Genomic DNA, 22,565 nt, shown 5'->3' with positions numbered 1-22,565 from the left:
AAGCCTTTCCTCTCAGGTAATGTGAGCACAAACCTTCACACTTGAGGAAATTCCTGCTCGCTGCTCTCTATTCACAAGAATGAATATTATTGTATGTAATCATGTTAAAGTTCTTACTATCTCAGCGTGAAAACATCTGCAGGAAGAAGAATCTGCACCCACGAGCTGATTGACGTTTATCCGATGGGTTTTTCGACGAGATAAACTGTAAACAATGTTTCATATCAAAGAGGGAGACAAGTCAGCGCATGCGCAGACTGTTTCCTGTGTCTTTCATCGTGCATATACGCCTCTCTACTGCCCTCTAGTGCCACACAGTGGAATAAGGTTATTGTGGTTATGGCGCTTTACCGCCACCTACCGATACAGATGGAGTACTGAAGTACTGACGGTAAAAAAAGGAATAATTGACTTTTATCACAGCCTGACTTACAAAAGAAACGTATTCTGTATTGTATAAGTGTCATTATTATTATTAGTAGTAGTCGTGGTTGGCCTTCACAGCTGTGTATTTGTGGAGCGGCCCTGCCTGTTGCCATGTCTGGCCTTAATCTACATCTCATTCTTGGGATACTTCTGCTGTTGTCTCATCTCCATCGCGTGTGCCGCATCTGTTGAAGCAAGCTGCTGAGATTCCTCCGTTCCCCCATTTGTCGTCACGCCTCAGAGTGCGAGGGGCGCTGAACTCGGTGACACATCCAAGAAAACACACAAATACACTTGCAGACAAATGCAGCCTCCTTCCTGTCAACACAACTGAGACGCACCAGAGACACAAGGGAACCCTCTGAAGATACTGGAATCAAATCTCTGAATAATAATTATAGTGGTCATAAATGGTCCTGCTGCCTTTTTGTCAGTAAGCAGCCGAGGTTGCAAACACGGGACTTGTTCCTGCCACACAGCATTTGTTTGAGTCAATCAGATTTCCTCTCCATCTTTATTCCCTCCTCCCCTCTCCTGTACTCACAGTCTTCCTCCCCCCCGCCCCCCTTTCTATTAAACCCAAGTGAGCAGTGTCTGTCTGATTGACAGAGGTGGTCCCTAACTTCTAACTATCAAGACGGTGCCTGGGGATCAGTCAGTGATGTGCGTCACCCTGAAACAATGTCAGAGAGATTTACTGCCTTCACACCCACAATGTAGAGTTCCAAGCAGGAGGCTGTATGAAAGTAAGTGAGACACCAACAACACAACACAACAACAGTATCGTCTTTTACAACATCCCCAATATTACACATGTATTTTGATCAGTTGTGTATTTTCAGGGATGGAAAATGTCTTTGTTTACCTAGAAAAACATTGAGATTTCCTTGGAGCAGAATTGAAACGGCCTCTCCTCTCCATCTGTGTCTGTTTTACATGGCTGGCAGGCAGCTGAATGCTCTGCTGGGATCACTGTCGGCCTTGAGGTTCTCCCATGAGAGAGAGAAAGCGTGTGTGTGTGTCACTTGGTGGATGGGGATTTACGCAACCCCCACAATGAGAGGCTGGTGTACTCACAGGCAGATAAGACAATGGGCCAGAGTCTGGGCCTCATGTGCAGGAGAGAAATCTCCTCATAATGGAGATTAGAGAGGGAAAATCAATGACTTTCAACCAAGCAGAGAGGAAGGAATAGAGGACAGACTGATGCCTTTAAAATGAATAACTGCCACACTGCATCCTGACATGAAGGAAGAGCTGTAGAATAAACAGCCTGCAGGTTAAATCCATTCATGAACGTATATTTCCTGTTCTGCTTTGATGTTTCTGTACATTGTATGAAGTCTGTTTAATGTTTGTTTCCCCCCTCATCCACCACAGCTGACAGTCAGCTGTGTGTGAGCAGCAGCAGCAGTCTGCCTGGGGGGGGGGGCGGGAACAACGGGTTTCAACGTTTCATGCACACGGCAAAGACAATAGAAGAAGCAGGAGAGAAACGCTGAGCTTTGATCTGAAACAGGGACTTTCTCTGCTCCCAGCAGGCAAAGCAGAAGGAAGCAAATGTGTCTGAGCCGTGTGGGAGGAACATGTTTTCATCTCTTTATTCTCTCAAACACATATTGAAGTGTCTGTTTGTGTGTGGTGGGGGGTTCAATGGGTTGTTTCCATTCTTTGAACTACGACTGTTAAATTTGCCACTAGGTGGTACAACTAAACAAGCTGACTGACACACTGAGCCGCCATCAAAGAGCCGTTTGAAGGGAGAAGGCTTCATCATTTCGTGAACCAAATGATTCCTGTGTGTGTGTGTGTGTGACCTGGTGCTCCATATACATACAGTATACATTCATGCCTTATGTGGTTTTGTGTCAATTGCCTGCTTACTCACTAAGCACATAGGGAAGCAACCTTAGCAGCCCTGTGAAGTCGTGTTGGTGTTCCACATGACCTCTTCATCTTCATCCCGGCCTCGGCTCCATGCTGCTGCCCGACCCTCAGCCTCTCTGCCCTCTTGTTTCCATCTTCCTGTATCTTCTCAGCTTTTCCAGCTGCTGACCCCGACACTGTCAGCAGCTGAAGGTTCTTCTCCAGTCCAGCTTTTTGTTTCCTGACCCCTTGCTTGCCAAACGTCTGAGCTGCCTCAGACTGATGCGAGTGGGTGAAAGGTTGTTGGTTCGTCTCTTTACACTCCTCACACATTAACAAAAGATATCCATCAGTTTAGGTTTAGAGGAAAACAAAAGAAGCCACAGGCAGACTTGTTTTGGCTGGGCTTCACACGTGGATGGGATCAGTGTGGTGCTGCTCATACCCTGTGTTTAACCAGATGAATCACTCCGTCATCTCTGCATATCTCCCCTCTGTCATCTTGGCATGTTTTTTCACGTTCCTGGAAAGAACGTGTTTGTTGTCAGACCCCGGCTGGAGGGGAGGAAGGGGGAGGCTGGGGGGGAAGTGGGGGTGAAGTTTTAGCATCAGTCACGCATCAGGATTCAGACGTACCTGTCAATTACACCACAATCACAACATCAAAACCCCCCCCGACTTCACCCTCCACCTCAGGACTCGGCAGCGGGAGGAATTCGCGGGCTGGATTGCGAGTGCTGGCAGTGCCGGCGTGTTGCGGCAGGCGAGGGTGGCGCTTGTTGTTGAGGAGTGAATTAATTTGTAGGTGTTGTGTGTGTAATAGTGGCGGTCTATAAAACCCCAGGTCACCGCTCGCCCATTCCAATGTCGCCGTAATCACAAGACAGAAGGAAAGAAAGGCCCTGCAATCAGAGTATCAGCCTGTCAGGTGTAATTTGCCGTCGTTTTACTCGGCGTTTACATCTCTCACCTTGTGATGGCAGGAAATGACTCATTTGTTGTTTCACTATCTCGCTCATCGTTGCGAGGCGTCTGCGGGGTCATCGGCTCGGTTTCGACACCAGGCATGGTCGCTGTGGTGAACTGTAGGCGGGAATGTGCGTTCCAATCAAATCCCAGGAGCAGGAGTGAGGCCACGAGATGATACACTCCCAAAAACATCCGGCAAAGTCCTCAAACATGTTTGTTTCTTCAGTCATTATCAACCCATCAGCAATTTAAAGGAACATATACCTCACAAGCTGAACGCTGTCAGCAGGAGTTTGGAATGAGCCTTTCAAGTGTAGACGATAATGTGAAAGACAAATCACCACACTGCAATACTCCAGATGAAGCACTTCCTCATAAATCATGTTTTATTTTTGGATATGGGGTGTATAACACCAATTATTTTCTCTTTGAATTTGATAAGAGATACTTTTTTTCCCACTCGGTTGTTAATTAAAGTTCACATCTGCTGGCTGCCAGATGTAAACGCTCACATGGGACAGAGTGATTCACTCAACATTTATTTTCAAGTCTGTGGAGGAGAGATGAGATAAATACTAATGTTGTTGTTGTTCAGATAATTGTTTATTTTTTTTTACATTAAATTCCCTAATTCCCTAATATATCAGTGTGTTTGTGTCGTATATGTCAGGGAAATGTATTTTAATTTGATATTTCTATCCTGCAGTGCTTCTACTTAGGACAGCAGCAGTGGTTGTGAAAGCTTAAGGATAGAAGAAATTGAATTTTCAGGCTTTTTTAATTAGATTCTGCCATCTTCTTGAATTTTAAAGCGTCTTCAATTAGATTATTTCCAAGAAAAACACATCTGGGCTTCTTCGTGAATCAATTCTCCTTCTACGTCTCCTCCTTCTTATTCGATTGACTTAAAGCCATGAAAACAGATAAAAACGTCACATATTTGTCCCACACCACCAACGTGACCTTGAACGCAGCGCAGCCCGTTCTCTGACCAAAACACACCGAGCCTATGATGGATCGTGATCGCGGGGAACATCTGCCCGAGGTGTGTGGAATGCCGGGAATTTGCTGGGAGCATGGAGTCAGACTGAAGACATCGCTGGAATGTTTTCTGACGATGTTTAGTTTGTTGCATCGTCTGCGTCCATAAGTCTCCAGTTACATAAGAGATGTTTGGAATGTGAGAGAGAAGGATGTGTTGCTCCTCTCACACTGTAAAACATTTTATTCTCTAAATCTTTTTATTAAATAAACCCCCAACAAATACAAATACTTATTTATTGACATTAAGTGCAAAGTGAGGATAATTAGGATCTTCAAGGCAAAAACGGATTTCACCAAGATATAAAAACAAATTAGGTCATAAATGATATAAAACAGCTAAAAGTGACTTAATTTGAGTCAGAATATTTGCAGCCGGTCAAGCACCACGTCAAAGTAACACACTGATGTTCAGCATTAAAGATCAAAGCTTCACAAGAGAGGAAATGAGATCATGTAAATAGAAAATAAAGGTTTAAAGGGTTAAAGTAGCGGATCTGACTTAATCTATGTACAGCGTGTACTGTAAAGTGAGATAAGGTGTTCTGATGTGTGTCTTTACAGTGTATCAGAGCCTGTGTGTACTCCAGGTTCAGTCTGGAACCGCAGAAACATCTTGCACAAGCTCGACTCGGTGTGTGTCGATTGTGTCAAACTCTTATTTACCATCTAGAGTCAGAATAGAATCTATGAAAAAGACACAAAATGTAATGAAGTGCTGTAATGTTAGTGTAGATTGCTGTTAGTGTACATGTACATGTGTGTGTGTGTGGTAAAGTAGGGGGTGTTGGTTGCCCTCAGGTGTTGCAATTCCTGTGTGATTGGGTCGTGAACCCCCCTCAGGTGTTGCAATTCCTGTGTGATTGGGTCGTGAACCCTGTCAGCCTCCATCCATTAAGTTGCTTCAGTTCCAGTGAACAGTGAAAAGTGGGAAATTGTCAGCGTTATCTCTCTGTAAATCAGCCAAAAAACCATCCTAATATCCTCCCTCCCTCCCTCACATCTGCTCTCCTCTGGAGCTCAGTGTGTCTCCGTCTCTGTCTTTCCACATAGTAGTAGTGTTTGTCCTCAGGGAGCTTATGGCCTTTTTCTTCAAACTCAAACATCTAGAATAGATCACACTCTCTTCTTGATTGAATTGGTGCAGAGGTGTGTGTGTCCTCAGGGTGAAACGTGCCTGTGAGTCAGAGCTCAGGCTTTAGTGCCCACACATAAAGCCCAAAGGTGCCGTTCTCTTGCCTTCCGGTGCTTCATATTACCTGTAGAAAGTCTTTCCCCTGCACTCAAACAAACCTTTTAGCTCTTGTTGTTGTTGTTGTCGCCTCTCGGGTGAGCCTGCAGGAACATCCAGCTGTGTTTGAGCTCCGCCGTTCTCACTCCCGCCGGCCTTGGACTCTTCACCTCCCTCACCACAGAGAGGAAAAAAAAGGCGTCTATTCATTACAAGCGGCTCGGTTGTTCAGCTCGGTGTTCTCAAATGTTTCTCCTTGTCCGAGGCGACACAGGGGACTCGCACGTTTCCTCTCTCTCTCTGTTTTACACACAAACAGTATCGCTCCTCCACTCACCCTGCTTGTTCTCCCTCACAATCACCAGCACAGCGTATTGTTCGTCAGTCATGTTCGGTGCTTTGTTGTCATTATTGCGCAGAAATTCCTGAACTGATTCTTGGAGATGAAACTCTCAGGAGGAGTTTGGTTGGTTAAAAGAGGCAGATGCTGTATCTTTCCATGTTTTTGCTCGTTTCTTAGTCGTTTCCCCTCATATTGAACCATCCGGCAGCACAGTTTAGTGGTGTCTCTAGTTAGTGTGAGTCAAAAGCCAGAGATTTCACAACAGAAATGTCAGATCAATCAAAACGGCAGAAGAAGACAAATATCTGGCCTGTTCAGTCTTGGCAGAAACGTGAGCTGAGATGAATCAGGGAATCTTCTGACGTCTCACATCCAGTTTGCAAAAAGGCCAAAGCTGCCGTTTGCCTCCTGTCACCTTTATTTCATGTAACCGCTCAGACAACAGGGCGAATGTAAACACAGATACACACGCCAAGGACATCAGGAATGTCACTCAGTGTGAGCAAAAGCACAGGAAACACACGAGCCTCTCAAACAAACGCACACATACACCTTATCTCACTGCTCAAACATGGGATTTAATGTTTGTTTCCGCGCTGACGTCTTGTTTTGAAGCAAACTAGCTTTAATTTGAGTTTATAGTTGTAGTCGTATGGGGACAGTGTGTCTGCGGCGTGGGTGTGCTTTGTTGTCGTTGTCCAGAGGTGATGTCGCTTTAGGACAATGGCTCATTGAGGCCCGAGATGTATTTAATAGACTGCGTGTGTTTTTATAGCGTTGGGTGGAAGCTGGAGAAGAACTGTTAAAAACAAAAAGGAGAGAGAGGAGAGAGAGAGAGAGAGAGACAGAGAGAGAGAGACAGAGAGAGAGAGACAGGCGGTCGTGGGCAGGTTTCAAAGTGTTTTGTGAATGACAGAAGTCAGTGGCTCGTGAGCTCATGGAGGTCAAACAGAGTCCAAGTGTTGATTTGTAGGAAGGAGGCTGAGTGAGTGAGTGAGTGAGTGAGTGAGTGAGCGAGCGAGTGAGTAAGTGAGTGAGTGAGTGAGTGAGCGAGCGGTCGAGCGGTCGATGGATGACAGTTCACGACAGTCAGAGTCCGACAACAAACAAGTCATCAGCTCAGGCATGTGCAGAAACTCTCACTCACTTTTACCCACAATCCCTATGGGGGGGGGGGGGGCGACCACAGCCTGCCTGGAGATCACTCGCCTCCCTTTGGCTTTAAAGAATACCTTAAACAAGGAAGGCAGTAGCTCAGTGGGTAGAGCTTCTGCTTGGGAACCAGAGGGTTGCTGGTTCGAGTCCCTGCCGAGGTGCCCCTGAGCAAGGCACCGAACCCTCAATTGCTCCCCCCTCTGCGAAGGGTGGTAATGTAATGTAAGTCGCTTTGGATAAAAGCGTCTCCCAAATGATCGTAATGTAATGTAACAAGTAGATATCTCGATTAAAAAATGGAGGATGAACCCTTTTCTTCCCATTCTTGAACTGCAAAGTCCAGACGTTAAACCTGGTCGTTCTTATGTGAATGTTTGAAACTATTCCTGGATGAAATGTCCAAACCCGAGCTCATTGTTCTGTGACAACAATAACCTGGAAGTGACATTGCGTTTCGAAGACTTCCTGTCAGAACTGGATGGCTCACACACTCACACTCACACTCTCATTCACACACTGCTTTTGGTTGGAACCTCAGACCGATCCATACGCAACGTACATCTTTTATGTAACACACTCCAGTAAATCTACGAGCTCCTTCACAGCTTCTGCCTCCACTTGAAAGCATTCCTGGACCTCCTGTGTTTGAAGTGATAGGTCACGGCAGCCATTCCTCACCAGCCTGTGTGTGAGCGCCGCAAACCCGGTTCACCTTGTTCCCTCGCAGTGCCAACTACTGCTGCTGCTGCTCTCTGCCACCCGCCCACCCTCTCACCCGGCCCCCCTCCTCCCTCCTCCCTCCTCCCTCCTCTCCCCTCCTCCTCCCCCCCTTTCCTTGTCTCCTTTCTCCTCCCCTTTTCCATCTCCCGACAAGTACACACTCTCCTGACTCTTACACACACTCTGAATGGCTCAGGCGCCACTGGTTGCAGCCGCCCTCCCCATCAGGAGCGACACTGCCTGGATAGTGGCGATGACACGCTTGGCTTAGGACATACGTGGACATGAGCGTCTCTGCGTGGGTCCGTCCAACCTTCTGTCTCTCCTCTCCTACATGGACTGAACCTCCCTGCTGGTGTTTTGCCATGATCTCTGTCACACTGTTTGGGCAACACAGAAACTCTCTCCCGCTCCACAGGTGAGTCTCTGGTGTCTTTGCTGTGTCTCTATCAGGGCCGTTTCATCACTCTGTTCTGATTTCATGCTCTTTGATTTAACATTGAGGAAACAAAGTGCATGTTGGGAAAGTAGGTTGGTGCTACAGGAGAATGTTGAAATCCTGCTGTAAATGTTCCTCGTCACTCTGTAGCCAGTCAACACTTGTAGGAGTGGTTGATCCATTTGAATCCTCCTATACTCCTTATGAACATACTGTACACGAGGCTCTGTGCAGCTGCTGTCCTCCATGCTGTTGTTGTTGTTGCCATTTGTGTGAAACAGCAGTAGGATCTTCTGTTGTTGTGTAAGAAGTGTTTGTAAGTTTGTAAGGATATCCAGGATTGCTTTTTGTCCTTGACTGAGGCTGCATTATCTGAGAGAGTGTGTGTGTGTGTGTGTGTGTGTGTGTGTGTGTGTGTGTGCATGTGTGTGTATTTGTGTGTGTGTGTGTGTCTCAAGGCCACAGTAAAGACTTTGCCAACTGCAATATTCTCACAGGAAGGGCAACAGCAGCGACCGACACACAGATCTCTCACACACACACACACACACACACACACACACACACACACACACACACACACACACACACACACACACACACACACACACTCCTGATCTCAGATGTGTGTTTCACCACAAAGACTAGAGGCCACAAACTAAACTCTGTGAGATCCTCCTGTGTTTCCCACTGTGGGAACAGCAGCCTGATTGGGATCAGCAGTGAAGCCCATATTTATTTTGGAAGTTTCCTGGTTCAGTTCGTCCCCTGAGGAGGAAACCGGTCTCGGTGGTGATAAAGTGATAATGCTGTTGTAGCGACATAATAATTCGATGGTGTTTGTGCGTGTGTGTGCGTGTGTGTGTTTGTGTGTGTGTGTGTGTGTGTGTGTGTGTGTGTGTGTGTGTGTGTGTGTGTGTGTGTGTGAGTGTGTGAGATGTTCCGGGGGTGTGTTTTAACTCAGGAGGGCCTAATGAGGGGCTAAGAGCAGGGACGTCTCTCTCTCTCTCTCTCTCTCTCTCTCTCTCTCTCTCTCTCTCTCTCTCTCTCTCTCTCTCTCTCTCTCTCCCTCTCCCTCTCCCTCTCCTTCTCTCTCTCTCCCTCTCTCTCTCCCTTTCTCTCTCTCTCTCTGATGAATGGTGCAGTGTGTAGTAAATCACCGGCCGGGGGAAGAGCAGGGCGGATTCCTCTGTGCAGTGATGTCACCACAACCGTGCATGAGACAGATCCAGACTTGAACGGCTGGAGCTTGAGCCAGATGTTCAGTCTCCCAGCTCAGTCCTGGGTTGAGGGCACGCTGCTGCTTCACGCTGCAGGTTCCACTCGCTTTACCTTCAAACTTGTTGTGCCACACGCTTTAGTTATCACGGGACAGAGACGCACACGGACACGGACACGAACACGCCTGCATGTATGTATACCTCTGAGTTTGTGCCGGAGACGTGTTTCACTCTGTCTCACACCTTTCTTGTGTTTCTGTACATTTCAGGTGATCTGCAGTTTGGTTTGACTGAAGGACGCTCGACTGTCGCTCATCTGGGATTGAAACCAAAATGGCCAATCAACGCATCAAACACAAGCACCTGTGGATATACGTTTTAAATTATGACAAACTTTAAAAGAGAGACATAATGGAGACGTCACCCGTGCTGGCTCTGGAGGGGCTTCAGTCTCTGGGGGGGTCGGGGTCACACAGAGGGGCATCTTCGTCTTCGGAAAGCTCGCCGGACCACGGAGGGGACGGTCGTGTCCGAAGCTGTGACCCGTTTGAGTCAGATCCGGACGATCCCTCAGCAGAGAAGAGTCTTGTTTGTCTCAGGTGTGATTGTGTTGAATATACAGAGCCGCCTGGCTTTCAGGGGACTGGCAGAGCTTCGGCCAGTCCCAGAGCAGCACGCCTGGATTTGAAGTTGGATTTGGAAGGAGGCTTTGGATCTGCATCGCCAAAGTCCAACAGGAAGCAGGTTGATAACTGTCCAACCTCTGCTCCTATCACAGACCAGGGGGTTCGTATGAAACCTGGACAGGCAGTAGACCTGAACGGTAAACATTTGCCACATAGAAAGACAGACTTAGAACATCCAGGGCCGATCCAGAACGGTCACATGGTGGACCCTCTGGAGGTCCCTGACCCCTTCCTCGCTCTGGACTCCACTCAGACGCTATCGGTCCCTGTGACGGTCCAGGAGAGCCTGAAGTCGCAGCAGAAGGTCTGGGATCTTCCTCGCATCGTCAAGCACAAACCGAGCTCCATCACCTTTTCCGACTACACCACAGGCCCCCCTCGCACCTTCATCAACGAGAGCTCCGACGACGAAGGGGACTCGTCACACAAAGAGGAGGAGGAGGACGACGATCAGGGTGACGGCGATGACGACGACGAAGATGACGACGACAATGACGACGACAATGGCGACGACGTGTTCCTAGAGCTGCCTCAGTGTAAAGAGTTCCTCAGCGCCCACAGACACAGAAGCAAAGAGAAAGTGAAGAAGAGGAGCGCGGTGAGCTGCCAGGCAGACGCTGCTGAGAACAACTGCGGTTACGAAGCAGAAGGGGAAAGCAGCAGTAAAGAGGTACCATGCTTTTGATTTAAAACCTCAACTGTGACAGAATATGGTTTAATCTAACATGTTGCAGGTTTGTTGAAGGACTTCACACTCAAATGCCACCTGAACGTCTTAAAAACCTTCAAATCTAGTCGTGCTTCTTCATCTTTTCACCTGCAAATCCCTGCACAGCCTCAGCTCTGCAGTGAAGGCCTCTCTCTCTCTGCCAGAGTCTGACATCACTGCAGGAGTAAACCCAGCTCACATTTGTGCCGGTGAGACACAGATCCTGCAGGAATGCAAACAGCTCCCGCTCTCCTCCACTCCCACAGCAGGCTGCCAGTGTTTTGACAGAGTCTTCATCTCAGGGCGTATTAGCTTCCGAACGCAACGACTCCCATCGCTGAACGACTCCCTTCTTCCTCCCAACAAGTCCAGGCACATTACGGTTCTCACAACCTCCCCGCTGACCTTTGCTGGATCCATCTCCTGACCCCCTCATCCTTCCCTTTTTATTGGCCCTTTTAAAAGTCTCACACAGACATTTATAGATATGTTCGAATCCCATTAGATATGTTATGCGGTGCAGCGGGAGGGAACGGATCCAGTGGCGCATAACTGTCATGCTTTCAGATAATAGACCAAGTTTAAACAGCAAAGGGGGGAGAGAAGGAGGACGGGGGAGATTAGCCCCTGTGTGTGTGTGTGTGTGTGTGTGTGTGTGTGTGTGTGTGTGTGTGTGTGTGTGTGTGTGTGTGTGTGTGTGTGTGTGTGTGTCGACGGGGCGAGATGTTGAGGTAATGCCGGGGAGAATGAATGACGTGCCGGGCCTCTGAATGGGTTTGTTTTTTTGGAAGAAGAGAAGCAGAAGAATGCGGGGAATCCAGGGAACCTGCTGTAAATATTCAGAGAGGACAGCAGGTCACTGCTTGTCACCAGAAGCCGTGTTATCTCCTGCAGGATTACAGAAGCCTTAAAAGCTTGCTAAAAATTGTGCTGGGAACAACAGAAGAAGAGGGTTGATCTCAACTGCATTCCTGAACTTTGGGTGCACTTCTATGTTAGATATTTTTGGATAGAGAGAGTTTGTGTCAATACTCAAAGGGGAGGAAAGTTCTTGAAGCGCCTCATGGATGCAGTTTTTCATGTGAACCATATGAGGGCGCTACCTGCCTAGAGTTTCCAGTCTGTGGCTCCGTCTCTCTCACTCAGCTCTGATCGTCTTACACTCAAACACACATTTCCTCACCTATCCGGCCGCGTTCACTTGGTTTGTTTCCTTCACTTCTTAGACTCTGGCATCTAATTAATTCCTGGAAGTAGCCAGGTAGCCGTTGCCCTTTCGCATGACCGGCCGCCACATTGGGACACCTCCATGGTGATCCCCTGGCACTCTCTGTGGGTGGCAAAACTAGGCACCGAGCCCAGAACTCACACACTTAACTCCTCATTTCCATGTCAAAGCCGCTGTGTTGTCGAGTCACAATGTGGCCAATTTGCGCCGATAAAGTTATAGGCGGCCCGCATTTTGTCGTCCCCAGAAAGATAACATTAACGCATCTATCAGAGGGGATTGACTCATACCATCCCAGTTGCCATGGTGTGAGGTGCTCCACACAATCGCCGGGGCCGGACGGAGGGGAAAAAGAGATGAATCAAGGGCCAGTGTCTCACTCCAGCGTCAAGCCTGCCCAGGAATTTGTCTCATTCTAAAGCAGAAGTGCCCACATTCCTAAACGCCACCTTATGGGGATGTGACTGAAAAGAGACAGCGTGAATGTGCTCCACGTTTGGCTTGAACATGTGCCAACACCAGGAATCTGTTTCTGCCGTTTGTGTTTGCGTGACTCTCGGGGTTAATTAGGATTGTAACATGCAGGGAACTTTAGCTGCTTTACTTCCTGCACTGTATGATTTGTTGTTTAGAGGCAGGAAATGTAGAATATGTGAGTTTCTTTTGCGCTTTGGAAGAGCTGGAAGTGGATTTGATGTTCAAGGGCGCTGAGAAAGTTTGGTTTGAATCTGTTTAAACTTCAGGAGAACAAATTTGCATCAAAAAAGGATCTGACATTGACAATTCTTTCAAAATAGCTGCTCTAGATCACAGGCGCTACACTGGAAATAGGACACAACACTTCATCACCACCATTTCCTGTTATAATAGCGATAAGATAATTACTATATGCATGTAGGAATATGTTTTAAAGATTCATCAGTCAGTTATTCATCTAATTTTCAAGAGAAACCCTTACATGCTATATACACATTAATACCATCGCACATTCTAAGAAACCCTTGATTCTCCTCAGCAGTGCCAACTTTCTGTCTCTGTCTGGTATAAACAGCAGTAAAATCATCGACCTCGTCCCTAATCTGCAATGACACCGTGATGTACAGCTCCGTGGAGACTGAGCAGGCAAATGATGGAAACAGCATCAGAGTGTTGGGCGGGTTTCTGGGAAGACGGGTTCCTCGTTTTCTAACCGTATTACCAAATCGTTAAATGCGCGTCGAGCAAAAGGAATCCGTTCTTCTCGTCTTGGTTCAAAGCAAAATGCAACCATGTGGTCTTAATTTTGTCACAAAACTTTTAAAGATTAGAATTTATTGCTGTGGTAGAATGAAGAAAAATGACATCTTACTTTAAAATTTCAGTTATAAACCAGAAATAGTTCTGGTTTCTGTCTCCTTGAGTGGTGAGAGACGCTCTCGTCCACAACATTTGCAAAGGACATAAGTGGGTAAAACGTTTCAGGTGGACACAGAGGATCGTCTTGTCCAAACACATGTCACGTCAAACATGTTGGAAGACAGGCCGAGCGGTGAAGGGAAGCTTTCCCCCTCTCTGTGACCCGAGCTGACCCCTCAGGCCCTCAGACACCCGCAGAGGTCAGGAGGGGATTGGCCAGATTCGGGTCATTACGTGGGGATTGAGTGTTAAAAGGCACTTTCCCCAGTCAGCTGACCCTGGGTGGTCATCTCGCTGAACGGTCTGTTCCATTCATTTCCTTATTATTCATATGGAATGCAGCTGAATATGAGTAAGAGTGAGATTTGGGCTCCATTAGTGACTGAATTATTAAAATGCTGAACAATATGTCCTCGTTCTATCTTTTCGTCTCGTGGCACTCAGATGGGCTTCGACTGTTCAATTTCCTCATTCCAAAAATCTTGCTGGAGCCCTCGTGAGAGGAACCACGTCCAGCCCCAAAGCCCTGGCGGGACACCCACCAGGACAAATGAGGCCCTTCAATAGAATGATTGTGTTTGAAGAGTCTGAACTTTATTGCTTTTAGAAGAAACGACTTGATTCAGAAGTGACTGGCTGTATTCAGAGTCCCCCAATGTTTCAAGCTTTTTAATTCCAGGAAATGACTGAATGAATAGCTGTGTGTTATTCTGGGCTTGTTTTGAGACGCCACTCACAGATTTAGATTGTGACTGTAGGGATGTCCACTTTGAGCTGCGTCCATCAGTGTGAGAACAGAGAGAGAGGGACGGAAAGAGAGAGAGAGAGAGCGTGGGGTTCAGGTCATTTTTTAATTGAGGTAGAGGGGCAGCTAATGGAAACATATGGACATAGCATCTGTGGTGTCCCATACTGAGGTCTGAGGAGACATTTTGAACACTGGAGTTGTGTTTAGCACCAAGTCAGTTAATGGAGACAATGAAGTGGAGCCTGGATGGAGCTCTGGTTGGGATATAACTGAGTTTCGGCCTCTAGGTGGGACAAGAGCATCAAATCAGGCTGGCTGACACACAGTCCTGACACATATCATCTTTAAGGTTATGACTCATCATGTACTTACACATTCAGCAGACACAGAGCAGTATTAGCAGCCCATTAGAATTGTATTTCTCTCTTATTTCTCAAACCTTTCAGCTGTGTTTTGGTCTCCACCAACTCCTGATGAAATAAAATTAAATCCTGTCTCTTTAACTTGACAGGTACTCGACTTCCTTCACCAGCTAGTTAAAAAGGTTGATTGGTCCGCTGTTTGGTGCTGAGCAGGTGCAGTCTGCTGATCACAGCTTTTAAAACCAAACGATTGAGCTAAAAGTTACTAAGAGCTCAGCAGAGGTCAGAGTGGGTCAGGGGGTTAACTTTCACTACATGAGACCCCTAAGCATGAAACGAATCTAAGAGAATTATTACTGAAATGCAAGATTTAAAAAAATTTTTTATTTTGTGCGATGGTGACCGAGGTGCATCCCTCTGATTTATGAGGGTGGACATCCAGGTCCTCAGAAAGAGCTTGTGTCTGTGTGTGGACACTCTATTTATACACACCGGCCGTCTGGGAGTAGTGAAAGCCAGTGGCAGGGAATTCCATCAGCTCTGTATGGCACACATGTCTGGACTCCTCTCCGTTTGCTCTTTCACCCTGGGCCGCCGACCAGCAGATCACATTTCCATGTGTGGCGGCAGAGATCACCGCTGCTGTGGTGCCTGCCATTTACAAGATACTTTTTTGGGTTTGCCTGTAACTCTTGTTTGCGTTTCGAGTGCTGTGCTAAACCGGCAGAGGGTCTCACATTACAGGAAACTTCCCCAAGTGTTAGACAAGCTCGATAAGGATGGAGGGCGAGTACTGATCGAGACCAATACCATCCTAATGAGCCTCCATTTCACCATGACTTCAGTTTATTCTGTTGCAGCTTTGCAGAAAGATAAAAATAAGGATCTTCCAATTTGATTTTCATAATTAAGACGCTAAGCAGAGTTGCATGATTTGATGAAGTGAAGCCGTCTGCATGCGTGTGCAGCTGCTGTGCTGGCGTGTATAATATCTATATTAAAAGGTGTAATTTCAGTGAGTGAAGATTAAAGACTTTCTTTTTTATTATAGGTCTGAATTATGTATAATAATAGAATGGCACTGCCAGGAAAGTGTTCAGACTGCAGCCTGCGGCTTGCAAACACTCAACTACAGTCTTTAAGTGATACACTGATGATTTTATAAAAGATTCATGATTTATAGGTCATTTATGTGCAAACTAGGTCACTGACTATGTTATTTTGTGTGTTGACGCATTCTCGACCACTAGAGAACTCGTGCTGAAAAGCCTCCAAAAGCTCTTCTACATGAGTTTATGAGTTTAGTTGAATACAAATCTGTTCAGTCTCTCCTCTCCTTTGTCTCACTGCTTCACTGTCTCACCCAACAGGAGTCTCCACAGGTCCAATCTCCCTGGTCAGAGTCCATGAGCCAGCTGATGAGGAAACTGGACCTGCTCAATCTGGATATCGAGGAGGCTCTCAGTGCAGGCTCCTCCCCCTCTGACACGCCCTGCACCACCCGCAAGAAACAGGTGAGAGAGCGACGTGACTGCTGTCACTCGTCAGGTCACATACATCCTGATAACTTTGCTCCCTGGTGATGTCAGCACTGAATACACTCCAGGCACTCTGGGTTGTTTACAATTATGTAAGCAAGTGGACGCCAGCATTCCAGCTTTCCATACAAAGTGGCATTTGTACTGTACACATTCCGATGAAGCCAGTGCCGCATATTCAGTCATGCTTTTAAACTTTCCCAAATCAATTTACACTGCTGTCTGGATAAGAAATCCCAGCGGCTTACTGGGACCTTTAAGCAACAGGTGTTGAACAGAATTTTATGTCTTGGTGTTTTTAAAAGGGAAGCGCTTCCCTTTAAAACCTCCTGTAGCTTCAAACCAGCATTCCGAAGTCGAGCAGCGATCCATAAAAGCCTGATTGGAGCGGAGCTGCAGTGCGCTGATCTCTCACGAGTTGTAAGCATAACTGTGTCTGTGGCTTCTGAGATATGAGGATATAATCTGTCTGTGACACTGTGGGCTTTGTTGGACCGTTTTATAGTGTGTCTGTGCCTTGTGTTCCCTTTATGATGGAAGTCTGTTAGCTCTTAGATGTGATACTGGAGTCCACAGTGCTGCGGCTGAGTCTGGCCGGAATGGTGCGGCGGGAACAGACAGCTATTGTGCTTTGAGGTTGCAACTGGGACCGTGCAACTCTGTTCTTAAAAAGGAGTCCTCTCATGGTGGCATGTTTCATGAAATATCCCACTAGAGTTAGCATTTGGGAACAAAAGTGCTCTTTTGGGGTCCTTATGTACGTCCCACACAGAGGGGCTGTTGTACAGAGAGGAGTTTGTATGATTTGGTCCATTAGGAATGGTGCAGAGCGGCTTACATGCCTCCCAGGCATCTGCATAACCATCCCAGGCATTCACTATGACTTGCTTTAGCTAATGACAGGCGACTGGGCAAGACAAGACATCTTTACTGGGATATTTGACAAGGTCATAATCTCTGTCCTCTCAAAAGAAGATCCGCACATACAGGCTCCTTTGTCCGCCGCCGTCAAGCTGAATCGAGAGTGGAGACTTCACTTCCCCAGCCGTTGACCTCAGCCTCTTGTTTTCTTTTCCCCTGGCCACCATTGAGACCATCCAGCCTTCGTCAGCTCTGGCAGACGCAGACGGATCCAGTCCTGATTATTGTTATGATGTTGTTGCAGTGGGGTGCCGTTTCAAAGTCCGAGTTAAACCAAAGCCTGAACGGCTGCGCTCTCCAAAGATCAGCCAGAGAAGAATGCCTGGGCCAAGACCGCTCCTCCGCTCCTCGCAGCGCCTCCGTCGGGACCAGAGCGCGAACCAAGAAGACGGTAAGTTCCCCAAAGCCTGAGAGCGTCGATGAGGAGGTCCATCTGCCTCTCCAGAGAGAAACCATACAGACAGTCAGACGTACTTTACAGATAAATAGTTTTCAGTGTAAGCGCAGTAATGGAGGCACATCCTTTCTTCGACTCTACACTGGCTGACCGCCATGACCTGCTGGCTTCCTGCGCTGCACAATGTAGTTTCCAGCTAATTCAGAGTTCCTGTCTGTCAGAGGCTGGGAATTTTTCGCTCGGTGCTCGTCTTAAATTAGCACCTCATTTCTCAGACGCGTATTTGCCCGCAGTCTTAATCTAATGAAGTTTAACGGTTCCTGAGATGACACAGTGTGGAACATTCCCGTCAGGATAAAGTCTCCCTGAGGGGAAAGAAGTTAAGATCCTCAATTTTTCTTATGTGAGTGAACAAAAATAATGAGAATCCAGACAAGCAAAAATTCAATAAAAGGGGAAAGTAAAGGTTGATTGCCTTGTGAATGCCAGGGTGTCAATCATACGAGTGTATTCCTACAAAATGTCATTATTTCTGCTCTTATCTGTGTCTACATTTCTTCCGACATTTTGCAATCCAAATACATGACCTCTATTCTGCCGCGGCTCGTCTTTTAGCATTTACAAAAGAAAGGAACATAGTGGATTCCTAAACGAAAGCCGACACCGCTAAACTGAAATTTCCTCCCGTGTAGCAGCTCGTCTTTCTACATCTGCAAATATTTGATGTTTGCGTTGGGAATAAGGTCAACTTAGGCGCCCTTAAGCAAGCACCACACACTTCTGCCGGACAAAGCGTGTAAATGTCACCAACCAACACCACGGAGGAGAAAGCACGGGCGGCTTAAATCCAGAGCCTCTGTTGAGTTGTTCTTTAATACACTCCGTCTCTGCATCTCCTCCTTACCTGCTCATATCAGTTTAATGATGCTACACGCTGGAATTATCCCCCTTTGGAAAGATCAGGGGGAGGATTTTGAATAATATTTTGTCTGGGGTCCTTCGGAGGGATTGAAGTTTAGTAAACAAAGTGTAAGTGTCAGCATCTGTCCCTTTGTGGAAGCCGTTAGTATCTGTATCTGTCAAACACCGCAAACAGATTAAACAGGTGGGAGTTCATATACATGCATGTTTTGACTAGAGTGTAACTTTAGTCACGAGGATTCCATGTTATTCATAAGCAATCTGGGAGCAGGAAAAGGGATGAGCGGAGGTCAGCGGAGCGTCACATGCGTACAGTGTTTCCATGTCCCGTATCCGTCCCCCATCGCCGTGTTACATAAGAGCTTCTGGCGTCGGTACCAAACTTCTGGCAGCTCGGAGCGAGAACGTGATGCAGACTGAGTCACAACGCTGGAGTCTAAGAATAAACAGGCCGGCTCAGGGACAGCTATGACCTCAGCCGGGGGATGTTTCATGGAATATCATGTATCATCTGCAACGCTCTTCATGTCTCCCTCAATCTGTTCAGGTCAGACTCATCTCACCTGGAATTTGTCAGATACCGATTAAGAAAACTGAGTTTGATTGAAGCTTTTTAATCTAAAACTTAACGCCACATACTTGTACATACTTGCAAAGAGCAAAGAGAGCCATATCTACTTAAAGATACTCGCTATTCTATCTACAGAACCAACAAGGATGAAAGTCAATCCCACTCCCAGTTTACTGCCGACCGTGGACAGAGACAGATTGAACAGCCGACACACAGCTCTGTCATTTGGACTGACCGGTCATGCAACTGTGTGATTGATTGATTGGGAGGGAGAATGTGTGTGTGTGTGTGTACCTCAGCTCTGGTTCCCCCTCACAGACCTGTGGCTCCACGTAAACATCCGTGTTGATGTAAGCAGGTTCTGTTTTCCCACAGTCCTGCGTTTCTCCTGCATGGACGATATCACTTTTCCTGACCTGCAACCTTTGACACGTGTCCACCATCTGACAGGGACAGAACTGGGGCGGTGTGTGTGTTTAAAGTGGGTCAGGACTCGTTTAGAGAGACGGCTGCATCGAAGCGATTGAAGCCTGTCGGAATCGGCACATCTCCGCTGGGGCCCAGCATCTTTCCTTTTTTTTTTGGAGTGCCAGTTTTCACAAGTTTATTTCTGAAACTGGGTCTGACTCTGGGTCTTTGGAGACTCAGGTCCGTCGAAATTTACAGCGGAATCTGTTTCCCGACGACCCCGTTTACCTCGGGCTTCAAAGACGCGGCCGGTGTGTGTCTGCACAACAACCGCAAGCTTTGAACTCGCCGGCGTGTTGCCAAAGTGTTTCGGATGTGTGATGACATTCTACCACGCTGTGCCAAATCTCACAGTCAATACGCAGGGATACATCAGCGGCTGCACCTCATACTTTTCAGAGGCCCCGCATCCACACCTTCCTGCTTTAAGGAGAGGAAAGCATACAGCACACTGTACACTGTGTTGGAGCATGACTCATACGTCTCTAAACTGTTTTCTTACTTTGCTTGTTTCTCTGTTTGAGGAAAAGTCGCCTTTTTTTGTGCCTGGAAATGATTAAGTGGTTGAATTCAATGCCGGGGTGTGACAGTGCCCACTTTCCTAACAACCTGCTCGGCTATGTGACCTAAATGCTGAAGAGAGAGAGGGAGAGAGAGAGAGAGAGAGGGAGAGAGAGGGAGAGAGAGGGGGAGAGAGAGAGATGGTGTACAAACAAAGCCACCTGTCCGTTTGCAGCAGCCGTCCAGGTCACTCGTCTTATAGGTTGAGTGTTTCTGGTGCCATGACGATGCACAGCGATGTTGTTGTGCTTGTGTTTTTTTTCCCCGACTTGTTTTGCTGATTGAATTGTGAATCAGCACCGAGGGGTTAACAATGTAGCCTGGATGGGAGTCAGTGCAGCGTTTCTGTCTCTGTGGGGAGAGAAATGTGGAACCAGTGCAAACACAAAGGTGTAAATCAGAGCAGAGGGGCGCAGAGGGGAAGTGGGGTAAAAGCTGGAAAAGAGAGAAGAAGAAGAAGTTCCCATAATCACAGACAGCATAACCTAAATGAGTTTGTTTTAGCCATTTGTGTCGACATCAAACCATCAGACGAGCTGCAAAAGCGAGTTTCAATAATAGAATATTGTGCTTGACCTTCATTTGAATGCAGAATCACTTTGACCACAGCTGCTGACATTCCTGCTGTAGAAGGATCCAGGCAGAGATCCTTCTGTTCTGCTCCTCCTCTACCTGTCACATGTGCTTTACTGTTTCCACTACTAATATGAAATGTTTCCACTGATCAGAGACTCTCTACATTCAAACTGAATTACCCAGAAATCCCTGTTGACTGTGTGCAGTTACTGATATTTGTTTTTTATCTCTGTCTTATAGATGTTCACTAAGACGACCAGCGCAGGTGCAGGTAAGACAGCATTACACTTCCACACACATGCAGCTCAGCCAGATTGGAGGCTGGAGTGTGTGTTATTACTGCGGGGTGTGATGGTGCTGCAGCCTCTTGTTTATACTGTTCTCTTGTGTCTGTGCGATCTGAGAAGGGCGTGAAGGATAAATGATAAATAACCATTAGTGACCAATTATAAACAGAGCTTAATGAAAAGGAATCATTGGTATATTTCATCATATTTCCATGGTTATGTGTCCGTGCTCCTGTTCAGCTGTGTGGCAGAGCTCAGGCCTCAGACAATGAGACTGATGGCCACAGGTGTCAATGAGCACCCCTCTCCCCCACACACACACACACACACACACACACACAGCCGGCGTCTGAGGAATGTCCGAGCACGCAGCCGCTCACTTTAAAGGCCTTTTATCTGTCGTTCCCTTTGGCGGGATTCAGTTAAAATTAGGCGACGTGCCAGATCATTGTTTCTGTTTTTGCTGAGCGGAAATATTTGGCCCCGGTGTGATGTGGCCGGTGTGCAGGGCAGCTGTGGTGTCTGGGTTAGATGCCATTTTTAGGCTCAGGTTGCACTCTCGCACGACCTCTGTTGTTGCGAAGATGATACCTCACAAGTGGACATTAGGCTTCTGGAAAGATTCCACGTTGCTTTCACGCAGCAGTTAACTAACGTGTGGTCCCCGGGTGTGTGTTGTGTATGGAATACGCACCCTGATGGATTGTTGGTCATTCCTAACTGTGGTTCGTGGAATTCCCGAGTGGGAATGTGTGAGACCACCGTGAATACCATCAACAAGTTTGTCAACACAGCGCTGAGATTCTCCTTACGGGCATTTGTCATTGTGTTTTGTTTTATTTTCCTCCAGCGTTTGACTTTGGTGTGGATGCTGCTGTATATCCAGGCACAAACCTCTTCCTCCTCCTCCTCCTCCTCCCCTCAGAAAGAAGACAGAGTCAATGCCACTGTCAACTTTATTTAGTCGCCCCGCACTGAAATGACATTAACACATGGACCGAAGCAGGAATGTGTAATGATTGAATTTCCCAGGGATGATGATAATAATGCTGTAAAAAAAGGACAAAGCTGGCAGAAAGTCCGACATGTGAGGCGCAATATTCCCTCCTCGTGTTTTACAGCTGGGCCTCTTTTATGACACCGATACGAGACGGCCAGATGGTCCAGAGTATCCACCGTAACCGGGATGTCCACCTCATTAAAACGACACTGTCCATTCATCTGATCCAGAACCTTTATAGCGGCGTACGGAAGGAGAGAGAGGCGAGTTTTAAAATGTCTTCCCCGCCCGTCCAGACCAACGATACCCGCCAGTAAAAGCAGTTATTTGTGGGGTAAATACATTTGAAATCGAATACATTCATAAATCTATTCCACACGTGCACGCATCTGTCCTGGTTGCGTGTGAATCGTCTCACCAGTTGTCCATTTTTGCACGATTCCGAACACAGGAGGAGCCCGTTCAGATCCCACCGTACGGAGCAGATCCTGGGAAATCAAACCGTTAACAATAATTCACTCATCTGCTCTCTAACAGCCTTGAGTAAGGACTTGAACAATGGTTTGGCCTGTATGCGTTATCATTACTGCTCCACGCTGATAATACGCACTCAGGGAATATAAGAATGAGATAGAGAGGACAGATCGCCAAAAATAGTTAAGGGATTTCCAAAGAGCTCTTACTTGTTTTAAGAACGTGTAAGACATTTATGGAACAATCACTAGACCTTATACCCTCCTCTACTTGTTGTTTTCTTTCTCTCCCTGCACTTCCAGCAATCCTGAAA

General features: G+C 47.0%; 1 protein-coding gene and 1 long non-coding RNA gene across 4 annotated transcripts in view; one reads left to right on the top strand and one right to left on the bottom strand.

The window, feature by feature from the left end:
• Positions 1-1,951: 1,951 nt before the first annotated feature.
• LOC142995039 (uncharacterized) lies at positions 1,952-6,306 on the bottom strand. Its single transcript, XR_012961482.1, has 3 exons — positions 5,596-6,306; positions 2,738-3,375; positions 1,952-2,616 (listed from the first exon to the last, which is right to left on the bottom strand). It is a non-coding gene; the product is annotated as an uncharacterized LOC142995039 (long non-coding RNA).
• A 1,611-nt stretch (positions 6,307-7,917) lies between these two features.
• The window catches only part of stard13b (StAR related lipid transfer domain containing 13b), a 52,590-nt gene continuing 37,942 nt past the window's right edge, over positions 7,918-22,565 (top strand). The window contains exons 1-6 of one of the 3 annotated variants that reach the window (XM_076146166.1): positions 7,918-8,169; positions 9,336-9,601; positions 9,680-10,766; positions 15,909-16,052; positions 17,242-17,388; positions 20,732-20,762. In XM_076146166.1, coding sequence (XP_076002281.1) covers positions 9,822-10,766; positions 15,909-16,052; positions 17,242-17,388; positions 20,732-20,762 — 1,267 coding nt within the window. In that variant the 5' untranslated portion in view covers positions 7,918-8,169; positions 9,336-9,601; positions 9,680-9,821. The remainder of the gene's footprint in view (positions 8,170-9,335; positions 9,602-9,679; positions 10,767-15,908; positions 16,053-17,241; positions 17,389-20,731; positions 20,763-22,565) is intronic. The other 2 variants (XM_076146165.1, XM_076146167.1) reach the window with 2 other exon arrangements.

The sequence above is a fragment of the Genypterus blacodes genome, unplaced genomic scaffold (assembly GCF_046128005.1).
Source record: "Genypterus blacodes isolate CSIRO-AG114 ecotype Tasmania unplaced genomic scaffold, CSIRO-AGI_Gbla_v1 ptg000032l_1, whole genome shotgun sequence".
Taxonomy (NCBI): Eukaryota; Metazoa; Chordata; class Actinopteri; order Ophidiiformes; family Ophidiidae; genus Genypterus; species Genypterus blacodes.
This window is presented reverse-complemented; position numbering and strand designations above follow the sequence as displayed.